The 17,177-nt window shown below is 58.2% G+C and overlaps 1 protein-coding gene across 1 annotated transcript in view; it reads right to left on the reverse strand.

Annotated features, from left to right (window-relative positions):
• Positions 1 to 17,177, reverse strand: part of PEDS1 (plasmanylethanolamine desaturase 1) — a 28,970-nt gene that overhangs the window by 9,854 nt on the left and 1,939 nt on the right. The window contains exon 2 of the mRNA XM_058287222.1: positions 11,137 to 11,256. Within this exon, the coding sequence (XP_058143205.1) occupies positions 11,137 to 11,256 (120 nt within the window). The remainder of the gene's footprint in view (positions 1 to 11,136; positions 11,257 to 17,177) is intronic.

Below are 17,177 nucleotides of genomic sequence, written 5' to 3' on the forward strand. Positions count from 1 at the left end.
GGCACGGAGGTGCTCGTTCGCAGGGTGGCTTGCTCGCTCACTCACTCGTTAGGGGAGCCTCTGCTCTCCTTGGGATGTTTCCTTCCCTGTGAAAGGGGTCTCAGGGATAAACGTCCTGGCCTCCACCCGCCCCTTTACTTGCTCTGCTCCAGGGGAGAGGCAGGGGCGCACCCTCTCGGGGGGCCTGGGAAGAATAAACTGGGCATGCTCAGCTCTGCCCAAGTGCTGCCAGGGCTGGATGGAAATGTCTGGTTCCATCTGCACTGTGGTGCCAGGAAGGACCCTGCTTGCAGGGAGAAGTCACATCCCCCAATTCAGCTTCCGCGGGCAGTAAGTGTGGTCATTTGGCCCCAGCAGCCTTCTCCTTTGTCCTCAGTTCGTCCGGACCTGGGGTGCTGGTTGCTGGGCGCGCTCAGAGACCCCAAGGCCTCCTCACGCGTGCGTTCAGTGTAACGCAGAGGAGGTCAAGTGCAGAGAGATCTAGGCTCAAATTCCAGCTGTCACTCACTAGCTGGATGACACTAGGCAAGTGACTTACACTCTCGGTGCCCCAGTTTCCTCTTGTAAAATGGGAATGAATAAGATTAAAAAACAAAACAAAAACAGCTACCATTTACTGAGCTCTGTCTCAGTGCCAGGCACAAGTGCTTTACATGCTCAATCTCTGTGAATTCTCACCATCTTCTAGGAAGATGGTACCATTTTGATTCCCATTTTATAGATATGGAAACTGAGGCTTCAAGTGTAGAAATGGCCTGGCTGAGGTCACACAGGAAACAGTGGCAAAGCTGGGCTCTTAAACTGCCTTCAGGTTCAAATCTAACACAGCAAGATATACCACCCTCATTGTACGCATGGGAAAACGGAGGCAGGGTGGGACTGCACTGCGCCTCCCCTCACTCACTGCATCCAGCCTTACTGGCTGACTCCCTTCCCTTGCGTGCCCCTGGGTCTTTGCACTTGCTCTTCCCTCTGCCTGGAGCACTTTCCCATGACGGGTACACAGCTCCTTCCTTCCCTTCCTTCCGGGCTTTGCTCAACTGTCCTCCTGGGACACCTGATCTCTAATTGCAATCCTCAGCCCTTTCTCACAGCACTTCCTAATTCCCACCCTTTTTCTCCAGGCACTTAGCATTGTCAAATTTTTAAAAAACTGTCTCCCCCAACAAGGATGTCAGCTTCACAAGGGCAGGGATTTTGGTCTGCTTTGTTTATGGCTGTATCCCCAGTTCCTGGCACATAGTAGGGGGTCAGTAAACATCAGTTCAACAAATGACTGCAGAGCACCAAGTCCAGTGTTGGCACACGGTAGGCCCTCAGGATGCATTATTATTATCATTCTTATTCAGTCATTTAATCAATCAAACAGCCTGTGAGGACTTACTGAGCACCAGGCCTTAGGACCTGGCCTGGCACTCCCCATCTACGGGGCTGTGGGTGCTGCAGGAAACAGAGGTAGGTCCTGTGATGGTCACCGCAGTCCACTGGGGCATGTGACCCCAGGCAAACACCTTTTTTTCCCTTCCCCAGACTCAGTTTCCCGGTGTGAATGAACCCCGGGCCACTGAAGGTTCTCCAGTCCTGCTGGGGTCCTCAGGTGCTCAGTGATGGGAGACCAAGGTCTGGGGGCACCGTGGAGGCCACAGAAAGAAGCCCCTAGACGCCTCCCGGGGAGCTGGGCTGGTGAGCGAGTTGGCGAGAGGGGTGTTTGGGGCCCTGTGACTTGGATGCTGGCGACTGAGTTAAGGCACAGCCACCAGGGACCGTGCAGAGGCCCCAGCCACGTGCAGGCACCTGCTCATTTTTGGTGGCCAAGGCTGGCTGGGCAGGGAGGGACACACAGCGGCCACTGAAGGACAGGCCAGAGGGCATCACCACACAGGTGGCTGGAGCTGGGGAGAGGTTAGGGCTTGGCAAGGCCTGTCCTCGGTGGCAGCGCTGGGAGGGTGGGCCTGGGTCAGCAGGGAGGGCAGGGCAGGCAGAAGACAAGGGCCCTTGCATTTGCTCTGCCCTCTGCCTGGCACACCCCTGCGGAGCCTGGCGTGGCTGGCTGTGCCACTGCCTTCTAGCTCAGGGCAGATGCCGCCCAGCCCCCCGCTGAAGCCATCCTCCCGGGCAGGGGCTCGGGGCACACTCCCTGCTTTGCAGCGGTCGCGTTCATTGCCCGCTTCTGGGAGGAAAGAGGCTCGGTCCACTAGCCCCTCCATCTGGAAGTGGCAGCAGCGGGAGGGAAGACGTGTCCACCTGACCCTAAACCAGCCCTCTTCATACCCTTTAAGTGCATCTCAGTAGATCCAGGGAGCATTCATAGAGCTCCTACTGTATATCACAGGATGCTGTGACACATTGCCTCGTGACTATGGAGGAGAACAAGAGCTAGCTGGGGAGTTGGGAGCCTCATCTCTCACCAACTTGCTGTGTGACCCTGGGCAAGCCCCTTGCCCCTTCTGGACCTTTGACTTTCACAGTGAGAGGTCAGCTGAGACGTTGCCTGAGGTCCTGTCTTGACAGCTCTGACTGACGACGCCTCTCAATCCAGCCTTCACGAGAAAAGCAGCCATATGAGAAGGGTCTGGCTGCCACGGGGGTGAGGCCTCCCATGATTCAGAGCCTGGGGTCCTCATTCCCCAAGCCCGCTCACCCCCCAATCTTGCTGCATTTTCTATTTCAATCGGGCACTGATTACACACGGGGAAGGGCACGCCCCTCAGGTGAGCAACTGTCTTTTTGCATGTGGAAGCACCTGTTTGACCATCCCCAGGTCAAGGTACAGATTCTCTACCTATGTAAGCTATAGAGGGCTGGTTGGCAAACTTGTTCTCTAAGGGGCCAGACAGTAAATATTTTGGCCTTTGTGGGCTCTACGATCTCTGTCAAAACTACTCAACTTGGCATGGTAGCACAGAAGAAAACACAAGAGAAGGCATAAGCCTTGGCTACAAGTACGCTTGGTCCCCGGACGCTAGTTTGCCAACCCCTGCTATGAAACATTTCCAGGCACGCAGCAGCCTCTCTTGGGACCCCCAGTCTTCCTCCCCACCCCTGACTAGACAACCACTGATTTGTTTTCCGTCACTGCAGATTGGTTGTACCTATTCCGGAACTTCCCATAACTGGGGTCCTATAGGTGTGCCCTTTGGAGGCTGGCTTCTCTCACGCCCTCGACCAGTAGTCCCTTCCTTTCCGCTGCTCAGTAGTGTTCCACGCTGTGGACCTGCCACGTGTGTTCACTCCCTCGGCTGCCGTGGGACGTGTGGGTGTTTTCAGCTGCGGCTGCTGTGGACATCTCTGGAGAAGCCCGAGTGTGGACACAGGCCCTCCTTTCCCTTGAGTAAAGACGTCAGCCCTTTTCACTTTCTACTGAACACTTATTGAGTGCTTACTAGTTACCAGGCCCTGTGCTAGCAGCTTAAATGCTTTATCGACTTGAACCCCTAAACTGTGCCAAGGCTGGCCCTAAATCAGTTACACATCTTATCTCCTTCATCTCCCCACGATGGCACCGAGTGTTTAACTGGCACAGGTGACAAGGATGACGATGACGGTAAAAGCAGCGTCAGTAATCACAGTGACTGTCACCGAGCCGAGTTCCCCAGCCTCAGGCGTGGTGGGGGCTGTGCACAGCCACGTCTGGAAAGGGGTGGGGGGTGACGTTCCCGTGGGGAAGCCCGGCAAACGCGGCCTCAGCCAGTGACGCACAGCGGCAAGTCGTGATGGCAGTATCCACGACCACGCTTTACCTCTGTGGTCTTCTTCCCCAAAACACAGAACCCCAGGCCAATCGTGAGAAAAACACCAGCCATGTGCCGAGAGAGGGGCCGCCTACAACACACCTGACCAGCACTCCTCCAAACTGTCAAGGTCATTGAAAACAGGGAAAGACTGGGAAACTGTCACAGCCCAGGGAAGGCTCGGGAGATGTGATGACTAAGTACAGTGTGGTGCCCGGGGTGGGATCCTGGGCCAGAAGAGGACATTAGGGGAAAACGAAGGCCATCGGAATTAAACTATGGACTTCAGTTAATAGTAATATATCACGGGAAGTGGATGTGGCTCAGGAGGCTGAGCTCCCGCCTACCACAAGAAGGTCTGTGGTGTGGTTCCTGGAGCCTCCTCAAGAAGACAGTGAGCTGGCATGACAGGCAGGCATGGCAAGCTGACACAACAAGAGACAAGAAGAAAAACATAACGAGAGACACAACAGAGCAAGGAGCAGAGGTTCCCGGTGCCTCTTAAATAAAATGAGCAAGACTGAGCTGGGAAGCGGACTTGGCCCAGTGGTTAGGGCATCCGTCTACCACATGGGAGGTCCGCGGTTCAAACCCCGGGCCTCCTTGACCCGTGTGGCGCTGGCCCAGGCGCAGTGCTGATGCGCGCAAGGAGTGCCCTGCCACGCAGGGGTGTCCCCCGCGTAGGGGGCCCCACGCGCAAGGAGTGCACCCCGTAAGGAGAACCGCCCAGCGTGAAAGAAAGTGTAGCCTGCCCAAGAATGGCGCCGCACACACGGAGAGCTGACACAACAAGATGACACAGCAAAAAGAAACACAGATTCCTGTGCCACGGACAACAACAGACGTGGACAAAGAAGACGACGCAGCAAATACACACAGAGAACAGACAACTGGGGCAGGGGGAAGGGGAGAGAAATAAATAAATAAATCTAAAAAAAAAAAAGACAGTGAGCTGATGTGACAAGATGACGCAACAAGAGACACAAGAAGAAAAAAAACATAATGAGAGACAGAAAAGGGCAGGGAATGGAGGTGGCTTGAGCAATTTCAGGCACCTCCCTCCCTTATCAGAGGTCCCAGGTTCAGCTCCTGGAGACTCCTAAAGATAAAGCAAGTGCAGATGACAGGGTGGGGAGAAATAAATAAATAAATAATAACAATAAATCCTAAGGGAAAAAAATACATATATATACATAAAAAGAAAGAAAAAAATATCATTATTGATTCATTAGTTCTAACAGGTGTACTCTACTGATGTAAGATGCTAAAAATCAGGGAAACCAGGGCAGCGGGGGGGATAATAAGGGAACTCTCTGTACTATCTGCTTAATTTTCTGTAAATCTAAAACTGCTTGGAAAAACATGCATTATCTCATTTCACCTTCACGGCAATAGGTCCCTCCACGTTTCGTCTTTCCAGAGGAGGAAACGGATTCAGCAAGGAGCCCCAAGGTCTCATGGCAGCAGGGACAAGTCAGGGGGTGGCGAGTGGCCAGGGAGCACCACTGTGGTCATTCGTGATAACATGACTGTGGGTGGCTACGCCTTCCTGTCCAGGCTGGGGAAGGGAGCCGCTGAGAGCGCTCCCTGAATGCCGGAGCACGGCCTGCAGCCCCGGGACAGCCAGCGCGCCCCTAGCAGAGCTGTCCCTCGAGGTTGAGGACGATTCCCTTCTCCATGCCTCGGTCTTGCCATCTGTCAAATGACCACACTTCCAAGCAGGGAGGCCGTGCCTTGGGCAGACATCAGGAAATGCTCTGGGAGAGGAGGAGACCTCCGCTCCCCTCTGGGGGAGAACGGCCGCGGGTGCTGGCCCCTGTGGGTGGTGCTTCCTGGGCGCCGGCTCCGGGCTAGCTGCCCTTTAACGGGGCGGGGGTGGCAGAGACAGGCAGACAGAAGCTCCTTTGTCCCAGCTCCGGTGGCAGAGGCTGGCGGCTGGCTCACCCCGGGGGCGGCTCTGGCCTGGTTACGGGGTCTCTGCAGAACGCCGGGACAGCAGGGGACGGGGGTGATTCCCTCTGGGCTGCCCTGACTCACCAGGTGACCTTGAGACAGAATCGGGGTCCCCTGAGGCCCTCTCCACTTCCCCGCAGGTCACCCAGCTGCAACTTTCCCACCTGCCCCTCAGTGGCTTGGTGTGGAGACAGGGAGAGCGCGGCTGCCAAGGGCAAGCCCACAGGCTTTGCCCACAGATGGTCCTGGGTTCAAATCCTGCTGTGGTGGCTTGGAGCTATGGACCCCAGAGAAACATGTTCTTAGCCTTAATCCGTTCCCGTGGCTGTGAACCCCCTGGAACTCTTGATGAGGTCACCTCAGTTAAGGTGTGGCCAATAAACAAGGAGGGGTCTTCAGCCTATTACTGGAGTCCTTCATAAGCAAAGTGAAAGCCAGGGAACCAGGGAGAGCCACGGGAAGCTGGAAGCCAGAGGAACCCTGAGGCCAGGAGAGGTCACCACGTGACAGGGCCAGGGACCAGGGACCACCGGCAGCCAGCCCCCGATGCCAGCAGTCGGGGAGAAAGCACCTTCAGCAGACGCCTCACACGTGGCGCCCTCCCAGCCTCAAAGCCACCAGCCAACCGGCTCCTCTTGTTTCAGCCACCCCACGGCGTGGTATCTGGTCTAGCAGCCACTTTGCAGCCCGAAGCCAATCCAGGTGCCCCTCCTCGACCTACAAGGCCTGACATGACCCGAGGCCCCATGACCTCTGACCTCACCACTTACCTATGTCCTCACTGTTCCCTCTGCCTGGAACATCCCCCCACCTGGGTGCGTGCCAGAGAATGCCCCCTCCCCCCTCCAGGGACCAACTCACAAGCCCCCAGGCTCTTCTCCCACTTTTCCCAAGTGGAACCAACAGCACCGAGTGCCCATGGCCCTTCACTTGTTCCTTCGTTCATTCGTTCATTCACTTATTCACAATGACACTGTTCGTCAAGGTCATTAATGACCTCCACGTGGCCAGATCCAAGGCTCCCTCTGCTGCCCCCTCTTGCTGGACCACATGGCCAGAGCCAGTGTCCCCTCTTGCTGGCTGCCCTGCTTGACCCCAAGTCTTCGGGACACACCTTCTCCCCTTGGCCTCTGGAACCCTCCCAGCTCTCCTCCCACCTCCCTGGGGGCACCCTCCGTTTGCTCTGCCAGCTCTCCCTCACCTCCCCATCAGGGCAAGCTCAGCTTTTCCGCCAGCACTGCCCCGGGGGCCACCCCACCAGCCTCAAGCCTTCACGCTCTGTTTCTACACCCTCGACCCCCAGATTTCTATCCCCAGCAGCCCCTCCCTGACTCCACAGCCGCATTTCCAACATCCTGTGGAATATCTCTCGGTCCCCGAGCAGGCAATTCAGTCGCTGCCTCCCCCCAAGCCTGCTCCTCCCTTGTCTTTCCATCTTGGTGAATCCTTCCCCTCACTCAGGTCAAAAGCCTGGGAGGTGGCCCGGCACTCCTTGCACGCATCAGCACTGCGTGTGGGCCAGCTCCACAGGGGTCAGGAGGCCCTGGGTTTGAACCCTGGACCTCCTATATGGTAGGTGGAGGCTCCCATACGGGAGCCCCACGTGCAAGGAGTGCGCCCCACAAGGAGAGCCACCCCGTACAAAGAAAAAAAAGTGCAGCCTGCCCAGGAGTGGTGCTGCACACACGGAGAGCTGATGCAGCAACATGACGCAACCAAAAGAGACAGATTCTGGGTGCTACTGACAAGAATGAACGCAGACACAGAACACACAGCAAACGGAGAGAGAGAGCAGACAAGGGGGGGGAGGGGAAAGGGAAAAAAAGCCTGGGAGGTGCCTCTGACCCCTCCCCGTCTCACTCACCTCCGTCCAATCTAGCAGCACATCCTGGAGACCCACTTTTCAAAGCGTAGCCAGAATTTGACAACTTGTCACCACCCCCTGCCCTTCCCTGGGGCAGGCCACCAGCACTGCTCCGCTAGCCCGGCAGCTCCCTGCCCCTCCCCCTCCTCACCCCCCCCATGCCGCATCAGGTAACGTCAGCTTCCTGAGGGAAACTCACCAGTGGCTCCGCAGTTCACGCAGAACAAACCCCAAAATTCAGACCATGGCCTTGAGGCCCCACCCGGTCTGCCCCCCCTGCCCCTCTGCACAGCCACCAGCCACTCTCCCCTCTGGTCAAGTTTCTCCAGCCGCAGGGCCTTTGCACTAGCTGGTCCCTCGGCCAGGAATGCCCCCCCCCCCCAGGTATCTTCATGGCTTCCTTCTTTGCCTCCACTCAAATGCCACCTTCTCGCAGAGGCCTTCCCGACCACCCAGCCCTCCCTGCCTCCCCCCTGCTCTGGGTTTGACGGCTCGGCATTGTGGCATGTGTGTCCGTGCTTATTAACTGGGCACCTCTTCGTGACTCCACCTCCCCCGGTTTCTAGGGCCTGCCTGGTGCCCTGGAACCTGTGGGGAGCTCCTGACAGGCAAGGGGAGAGCTCTGCAGGCTGGCACCGTGCCCTTACTTCCTGCGAGTTAACACACAAATCAAAGCGGCTCCTTAAATCGATTAGGGACTATGCAAACACCACTATCAGCAAATTGCTCTTATCAGCCCAGAGGCAAAGGTGTGGAAGGGGAGCGCAGGGGCCACGGGAGGCAGCTTGACAGAGGCACCCTGGGCTGGGGGTGGAAGCTCGGCCCCCATCCCCCCGGGCCCAGGAAGCCAGGTGACACCTGCCTGGGCTCCTCCCCCCGCCCCAGCACTGCACGTACATCGGGCGCTATGCGTACAGACCTCTGTCCCAGCTGGGCCCGCTGCCCACAACGCCCTCTCCTCCGTGTGAGCTGGAGGCTGTCCAGCCCCTGCTTGCGGGGAGCCCGTGGTTTGGGATCCTGGCGGGTCTGAATTTGGGATCCCAGAGTCCCCCGGACCCGGGTGGGGGCCGTTGGGTGAGTCCCTGGGCCTCTGAGGAAAGTGACTGGAATCTCCTCACTGGGTGGCCAAGAGGAGTTAACTGGTCTCAGCATGGGGCCTGGCACACAGTAGGTGCTCACCCAACAGCCGCTGTTAAACTCACCAGGGAGGCTGGAGGCCCAAGCCTTAGCGAGCAGCCTGGCGGGCAGTGGCCCCTCCCGGCCTATATTCACTCACTGATGCCACACCCAGGGGCCCCAACTATGTGCTCAGCACCTACACACGTCACCTGCATCTTGTTCTCGTAACAGCCTAGGAGGCAGGTACCGCAAGAATCCCCATTTTACAATAAGGCTCAGAGATGCAGCAATGCTTGCCCAAGGCCACACAGCCCGAAAGCGGTGGAGCCGGGACTTGAACACAGGTCTGCTCCTCTCCATCCTCAGGTGAGGCTTCAGGCTCAGACTTTCCTGCCCTACAATGTGCAGGTGCTTGGAGGGGCGGGGGCGTGGCGTCACCTCCCTCCAGCCCCAGGGCCGCTCCCCCAGCCGGCTCCATGGGCAGGCCTGAACGCCACTAGCTTAGGCAGCCAGATGCTCTTGGTGAGATTGTGGGAGCTGAACGCCTGGGGCAGGCAGGCCCGGCTGCCCCCTCAGCCAGGGAGCCCGGGCCAGGGAGGGACGGCTCGCCCGAGGTGAGGGAAGAGGGGCGGGCGGCAAGTGGAGAGGAAGGAACCTGAGCTACCCCCGCCTGGAGTGGAGACAGCGAGTTATGCTGTGCTTCTCTGGGTGGGTCCCTGCCTTCCCCTCTCCCAGACTCAGTTTCCTCATCTGGAAAATGATGACCAGACCCCAGCCTGTATATCAAATGGTATTTCAACAGGTACTGATAAATTAGAGCCTGTTTATTCATTCATTTGCCAATTCAATACACACTCGGCGAGCACTTACTGTGTGCCAGGCCTTGTGGGCTGGGGCCGTAGCAGTGAACAAAATGAGACAAAAAGGTCTGCCCCCGGAGAGCTGACATTCGCAAAGAGGAGACAAAGAAAAATTCTGCATAACAGAGCAGGATGAGGGGATAGTGTATGACAACATCGCTCTTTTTTGAGGCGCAATCAGGAGGGCCCCCCGGAGGAGGCGCCCTGTGAACGGGCCTGGATGAGGGAGGGAGTGAGCCGTGTGGACACCCGCAGGAAGAGCTCTCCAGGCAGACAGAAGCGTGTATGCAAAGGCCCTGTGGTGGGAGTGCGTCTGACAGTATGTGCCGGGACGGAGCGCGGGGGCCAGGGCGGTGGGCGTGGGGGGGCCAGGGCAAGAGAGGAAGGAGACCGAGGTGTGAGAGGGAGTCGGGGCCAGGGGGTGCGGGGCCTTGCAGGCTGCAGCGGCTTGGAGCGCCGCGCCCCAGAAAAACATGACCTTACACTGAATCCTGGGGTGCGACCCCACTGTAAGAAGGACATCGCACGAGGCAACGTCGGTTCAGGCGTGGCCCGCCTCAACCAGGCTGGGTCCTAACCCTATCACTGGAGTCCTTCATGAGCAGGAACGGTGGTCCTCCCATGGCCCACCGGGTGGACTGTGGGAGAGTGTGGGCTATGGTGTGGACCACTGACCGTGAGGTGCAGCGGTGCTCAGAGATGTATTCACCAAGTGCAATGAATGTCTCATGACGACGGAGGAGGTTGTTGTTATGGGGGGAGGAGTGCGGGTGAGGGGGGTGGGGGGCATATGGGGACCTCATATTTTTTTAATGTAACGTTAAAAAAATAAAGACAAAAAAAAAATTCAGACAGAGAGAGCGCGCCATGGGAAGCGAGAAGCTGACTGCTGACGGAGCCTGGCGGAGAAGGGAGAGGGCAGGAGTGGCCGTCGCGTGGCGTGCCGTGTGACAGAGGAGCCGAGGACCAAGGGTCGCCGGCCGCCAGCACCGGAACAGCAGCCTTTGGGAACGAGGCATCGCCTTGACGAGGCCTCGATCTGGACTTCTCTGAGCCTCAATGAGCCGATTCATCCCCGTTATTAAGCCAACCTGCTGCGTGGTATCTGCTTTAGCGACGAGAGAACTACCTCATGGGCAGCGCCGTGTCCTGACTTAGAAAAAGGGCCGCGTGGGGGGATGGACAACAGGGGCTGAGGGTGGAGGCCGGGGGCCTTGAGGAAGCTCCACCACCGGCTCGTGGGAGAGGGCGGCGGCTGGACCCGGCGACAGGCGGTGGAGGTGGGGAGAAGAGGCTGGCCTCTGCGTGTTTTGAAAGTGGAGTCAGTGGAGCGTGCTGGGGGCTTGGGTTTGGACTGTGAGAGAAAGAGGGACTGTCCAGTTTGACCGAAACCGTCCTTCCTGTTGGTGCACTGACTGAGCTAGGGAGGCGGGTTCCCACATCATGCATCCTGCAGGCACACGCACGCACGCATACACACGTGCCTACACACACACAGTGCATGCACACACATGCACACGCACAAGTGGCCACCAGAGTGGCGCAGACACCAGCCAGGCCCCTGGCCCCTACGCAAACCAAGGCAGATGGCAGGGGGGCAGGCACTCACGGACACCCAGCACGACGAGGGGCACGTGCTCCCAGCAGGCCAGCAGCAGCAGGTGGACGAAGTTGTGGGCGATGAGGCCGAAGCACAGGACCACGCAGCACCACTCCTGGAGGCGCTTGCCTGCGGGGAGGAGGCAAGAGGTAAGCACGGGGCAGGGGCTGGAGGCTGGGGGGCCAAGGTGGGCAAAGCCAGGCCCCCAACGGCACTGTGGGCCCGGGCCCATGCTGGCGGCCTTCCAAGTTAGACTTCCACGAGGGAAAGGGCCCAACCCACCCACTTCACAGATGATGCCACTGAGGCCCAGAGAAGGGGGAGGGCCTGCCTGCGAGCTCGGATGCCCAGGTCTGGCTACAGGATTTGTAGGGCCAAATGAAAATGCAGGAACCCTTGTTCAAAGATTATTAGAAACTTCAAGACGGTGGCAGCAGAGCACTAAAGCCAGCGCAGGCCCTGCCGGGCACAGTGTCCTGAGGGCCTGGCCAGGGGACATGCCCAGGAAGCCAGCCGGGCTCACACGGTTCTCTGGCGGGCGGGATCAGGCCTCTGATCTCCTGGGCCCCTTTGGGCTCTCCCTGGAGACGCCGGAGAGAATTTTAATGAGCTGCTTTTCACAACCGGAATCTTCCTGGCCTTACCTGCCACCTTTCCTGGGTAATTATTTGGAGGTGGAAGCTACAAAACAGCCTTCAGTCCCAGAGGCTCACACCCGGCCCAACCTCCCTCATCAGGGCTCCAGAGATGAGTCACGGATTCGTGGGGAAACAGGGCCTTGGCCACTGCTTCAGGACTCCTGCAAGGAGCAGGGAGTCTAGAGTGAGACATGGGGAAGGAGAGGTAGCACAGCCCCCAACTCTCCAGGGGACAGGCAGGTGATGCGGAAGGGTGACGTGGGCCGGGCAGGGACGGGGGGCTCCGCGGAGCAAAAGCCCCCTCCGAAGGGGCGGCTGTGTCTGCCTGGCTGCTCCCGGATGCAGCGTGGGCCCAGGAGGGCCTGAGGGAAGTTAGCAATCTGGATTTGGGTGTGGAATCTATTTAAATGTGGACTCACATTTTTAATAAGCACAGCAAGGATGGACAAGCTTATGCACTGCAGCTTTGTCTAAGGTGTCGAAGCAATGGAAATAACCTAAGTGACCACCGTCTGGGGATTGGCCAAATTTGTTACAATCCGGCACATCCCTGCAGCCAAAAAAAGCCTGGGCCGCTGCCTAAGCATAGACACGGAGGGAGGTCCCAGGCACTGGTAAAATGACTGCCATTTATGTCAAAAAGGGAAAAAAGAAGAACAGACTGTAAAGTAGAGACTGGCTTTTCACTTACTCTCTTTTGAATTTAGAATTTGTGAATGTACCACCATTTAAAAAAATTTTTTTAAATTTAAAATGAAAATTAAAACAAAGAAAATAAAAGCACTGTGTCAGAGCAAGTCTCCCAGTGGGACTGTGCCCCTGGGAATGGCCGTTTGCCAGGCAGCTGGTCCCAAGGGCATGGAAGACACTTCAGTGGTAATTATCCATCCATCCATCCATCCATCCATCCATCCATCCATCCATCCACATATCTATAAGGAAGTACCGGGGACTGAACCCAGGACCTCGTATATGGGAAGGAGGCGCTCCCCACATGGTAATATTTTTATCGCCTTTAGTGTTTAACATCTACTGAGCAGTTACTACGTGCCAGGCAGCCTGCTGTGGCGATGTCATCCTATTTGGAAGATGAAAAAGCTGAGGATCAGAGTGGTCAAGGAACAGCCCAGGATCCCATGGCCCGAGGGCCTGGCTCCTGAGACCCTGCTGGGACCCTGCTCTGCCGCCCCGCTCCCGCCTCCCTCCTCCAGCACCTCTACCGCCCTGATGGCGTTCTCGGGTCTTAAGCAGTATGACCTGGAAGCGCCAGTGGCTGAGGAATGGCCAATGGGCCCAAGGTAAGGCCAGATAAGGAGGGCTCCTCCGATGGCATCCTCTCCCCAGGGTTTTGTGGGTGCTGGTCCCTCCGTCCACAGCCCCCATGCCCTGCGCCTCCATCCACAGCCCCCGTGCCCGGCGCCTCCGTCCACAGCCCCCTGTGCCCGGCGCCTTCGTCCACAGCCCCCCATGCCCGGGGCACTCTGATCCCTCTCCTGCAGATCTCGACCTGGCCACCTCCACCCTCAGGACGCCGTCCACAATGTCCCCTCCAACCCCTGCACTCCCCTATGTGGGGCCCATCATGGGTGCGACTGCCGTGGCATGTCCACCTCCTGCCACCCCAGCGCGAACACGGGAGGCCCCGGCCACGTCCGGCTCACTCGCCAGAGCCCTGGCACACAGTGCTCAGTTAACGCTTGTGGAACGAACGAACAAATTCCCAACCGCAGCCCTAAAGAAAAATGCCCTCACCGAAGCACTCTGGGAAGGAAATACTGGGTTTCCCATTTTCCCTGTGGGGAAACTGAGGCCCTGAACGGAAGGTCTTGTCCAGGTCGTATAGCAGCAGGTTGCAGACAGAAAGGATGCTCCCTGGCCTGCTCCGAGCAGCTGCCCTCCCCTCGCCCAGTGAAAAGACTGAGCCGCAGCGGGGGTGGGAAGCTGAGGGTCTCACCTCCCTGGCCCTCGCACAAGGACACTGAGGCCCAGAAGGGCCGAGGACCTTGACAGAGCCTCCGCTTCCTGGTCCCACTCAGGCCTCGCCCGCGGGCCATGCAGCTCCCCCCAGGTGACCAGGCCTTCCCCTTTCTGGTTCCAGTTTGTGGCCAAGTCCTGGGGTCCCAAGCAGGAAGCCCAGGGGAGGCCTTGGGGGCAGGAGGGACAGCGGGGAGGAGAGGGCAGGTGAGTCCTCCCTCCCACCTGCCCGTGGGGACGGAAACATGGGCAGAGCCGACAGCGACTGGGAGCGCAGCCCCCAACAGAGAAGGCACAAACCGGCTCCCTGGGACACGTGTTGTGCTCAAATGTTAAAAAATGAGCTAGAGTTTATAAAATCACACCAAATTCCTAGTTTCCCACTTCCCTCGAGATCACGGGGGCTCTGGGTGCCCCCTCGGGAGGCCCAGGCTCGCGCCCTGGGTGGCCGCACTCAGGGCCGGCTCTGGACGGGTCCCTGGCCTCATGAGCTCTCGAGCCCAAGGCTAGGCTCACCCAATTCTCAGGCCCTTGAGGAAGAAGCTTGACCCCCTTTTCCAGGCCAGCATCTCTGGATCCTAGACATTCAAGCCTGTCCTGATTCCAGAGATGGCCCCGTGCGCTCACGCCACACCTGAGCAGGTGTCCATCTAAATTCCAACTCTCTTTGGCCTCTGATATCTGGGTCTTTCTGCAGACCAAGTGCCTCAACTGGATCCTTTAAAAAACACACGTGCATAAGCACAAGAGGCGCTCGCTCAGCATCTTCCCCAGCCAGGGGCAGGGCTAAGGGTGGTCTGTCACCCCTCAGCACATGCCGTGACTGGGGGCCACTCGTCCGTCCTCTGGAGGGGTAAACTAGGCCGAGAGGCGATGTGACTTGTCTAAAGTCACTCAGAGGGCCACCAAAGTCACAGCATAGACCAATGGCCTGGTAGGGCCCGTGGGGACCAGTGGCTCAAGGGGTGTCGCTTTACGGATGGGCAGACTGAGGCCCGAGGAGGGGGAGGCTGCCCTTGCCGCTGGCCGGGCTGCTGGGGCCTGGTTTCCCGAGGCAGCCCTGGCCCCGCCCAGGTTCATTACCGCTGGCCCTTGCTGGCCTGGGGAACGGGGCCGGGCTTGCATGTGGTGGGTGGGGTGACTGGGAGGGACAGGGGAGGCCAAGAGCCAGGGCTCAGCCATCTCAGCTATTCTGGGGCAGGCCACAGCCCAAGCCTTGGCACGAGGCTGGCCTCAGGCCCAAAGTCCTGTGCAGCCGCAGGAGGCCTTGACCACCTCGTACTTCTGACCACCCTTGGCCACTAGGAGAAGCCTCGGCCTAAGGGAGCTGGACGGGGAGGCGAGGGTGGGAGATAGAGAGTGCAGGCGCCAGAAAGAGATGGAGACGGGCAGAGACGAGGGAGAGCAGGAATCAGACCGAGGAAGAGAAAAAACAGAGACACACAGGGGGGAGACAGATAAAAGAGAAGGAAGAAGCATGACCACAGAAGAGAGACACAGAGGGACAGAAAAACAGAGGGAGATGGGGAGAGACTGAGAGAAGAGAACATGACTAAAGAGTACATGAGAGAGAGAGAAGGAGAGAGAGAGACAGAGGAAAGCATGGCTCAGAGCGTGGCAGGGACAGGGCCTGGCCAGGGAAGGGTCCAAGTGGGCCTCTGGCGTCTGGCTCCAGCCAGGACCATTTGGGGGACCGAACCCCATACTCCTCATGCCACCTGCCCTTCCCCTAACTCCACACTAAGAGTCCTGAGCCTCAGGGCAGGGGGCGTCCGTAATTGGCAAGGGTGGGTAGGCAGCTGGAGGCAGTGACCCTCAGGCTCCACCCCCGGCACTTGGGGCACTCGAGAAATAAGTGGCCCTCAAATGGCCAGGTCTCAGCTGGCATCTGCCAGGAGGCTGGACACCAGCCACATAAGGCCAGGGAAGGCGAGCCCACAGGCCCTTCACAAACCCTGGCACCTGGCACCTGGCAAGGGGTACTGATGCCAAACTCGAAGCAGAGCAGGCTGCGTGGGACCGTCCCCGGCTCCCAGCCCCAGCCCCGCTGGCCACTGCCATCCCTGCCTCCCCTCCCCATTCCCTCTACTCCCACCACCCTGACCCAACCACTCGCAGCAACTGGTGTCTGCCAGGCCCGCCCTCTCCGTTGCCAGCCCCTCGCACATGCTGCCTGCCTTGGAGCGTAGGTACCCCTCCCGCTCCCCCGCCCCTGGCTGGCTCACATCCACGGTGAAGATCAGTGACACAGAACCTGGAACCTGGGACGCCCCCACCTGTGTTCCGGTTCCCGCCCTGCCGCCGACTGGCTGTGTGACCCTGGGCGGGTCCCTTCTCTAAGCCTCACGCAACGGCTGAATCAAGGTGGACTGGGTCGCACGGCGTGCTGGGTGCTAGCAGCACACCAAACAGACGCAGCCCCTGGCCCTGCCTCCCCTCCCACCTGACGCCGGAGAGACGTCGGCCAAGTCTTGGCAGGGACAGTGTTGGGAAGAACACACACAGGGGGTGGGCGAGGAGGGTCTCAGTTTTCCTCTGCAAAATGGACTTAACACCGGGATGCATCTTAGAAATGCTGCGCTGGGGATGGACTGGGAGCATATGGGGAAAATGCCCGGCACATGGGCTGTGCTCAATAAATGTCAACTATGTTAACTGCCATTGTTATAGCTGCCAATTGTGCCAATCCATGGCTCCAGGAATCTCAAGAATTCAGTCCTGGAACCCAAGAAGTTCTCCCACCCTCCCCTCACTCACTCTACCCCAACCCACAGGCCTCCTTGTTGTTCTTCAAACACAGCAGGCATGCTCCCACCTCAGGGCCTTTGCATGTGCTGCTTCCTCTTGTCTGGACTGATCCTTCCTTGACTATCCTCTTGGCTCCCTCCTTCCCTTCCCTCGACTCTACTGTCACCTGCTCAGTGATGCCTTCCCTGGCCCCTTGTCCAAAATGTCACCGCCCCCAACATTTCACGACTGCATGTTTCCTCATAGCACTTGAGACCTTCTGACAAGGGAGATAGTTCACCTATTTATCGGGCTTATTGTCTGTCTGCCTTCTAAAAGAGCTCCATTTTTTTTTTTTTTTACCTAGAACAGGTGTTGGGATATGGAGCTCGGTACACAGTGAGCTTGATGCTTCATTTCACAGTAAGGCCCAGAGTGAGGCCTTTGGGAAGGAATTCAGAGGAACTAGTCTGGCTGGTGTCCTGTAAGGCCTTGACCGCAGGTTTGAGCCTCAGGTCCCTGCATGGCTGTTTTAGGGAGAGCACTTGGGGAAGCCAGAACCAGATAGAGGCAGTCAGGGCAAAGAGGGGAGACAGGTCCCTCGGGGAGGCTGAGGATGCCTGGGTACGTTCTGGGCTAGCTGAAAGCAGGGGGGTTTACTTGGGTGGGCAGAGCTGGGCATTGAAGGGAGAGGCCTTTCAATCCTCATTC

Source organism: Dasypus novemcinctus, chromosome 24 (genome assembly GCF_030445035.2).
Source record: "Dasypus novemcinctus isolate mDasNov1 chromosome 24, mDasNov1.1.hap2, whole genome shotgun sequence".
Taxonomy (NCBI): domain Eukaryota; kingdom Metazoa; phylum Chordata; class Mammalia; order Cingulata; family Dasypodidae; genus Dasypus; species Dasypus novemcinctus.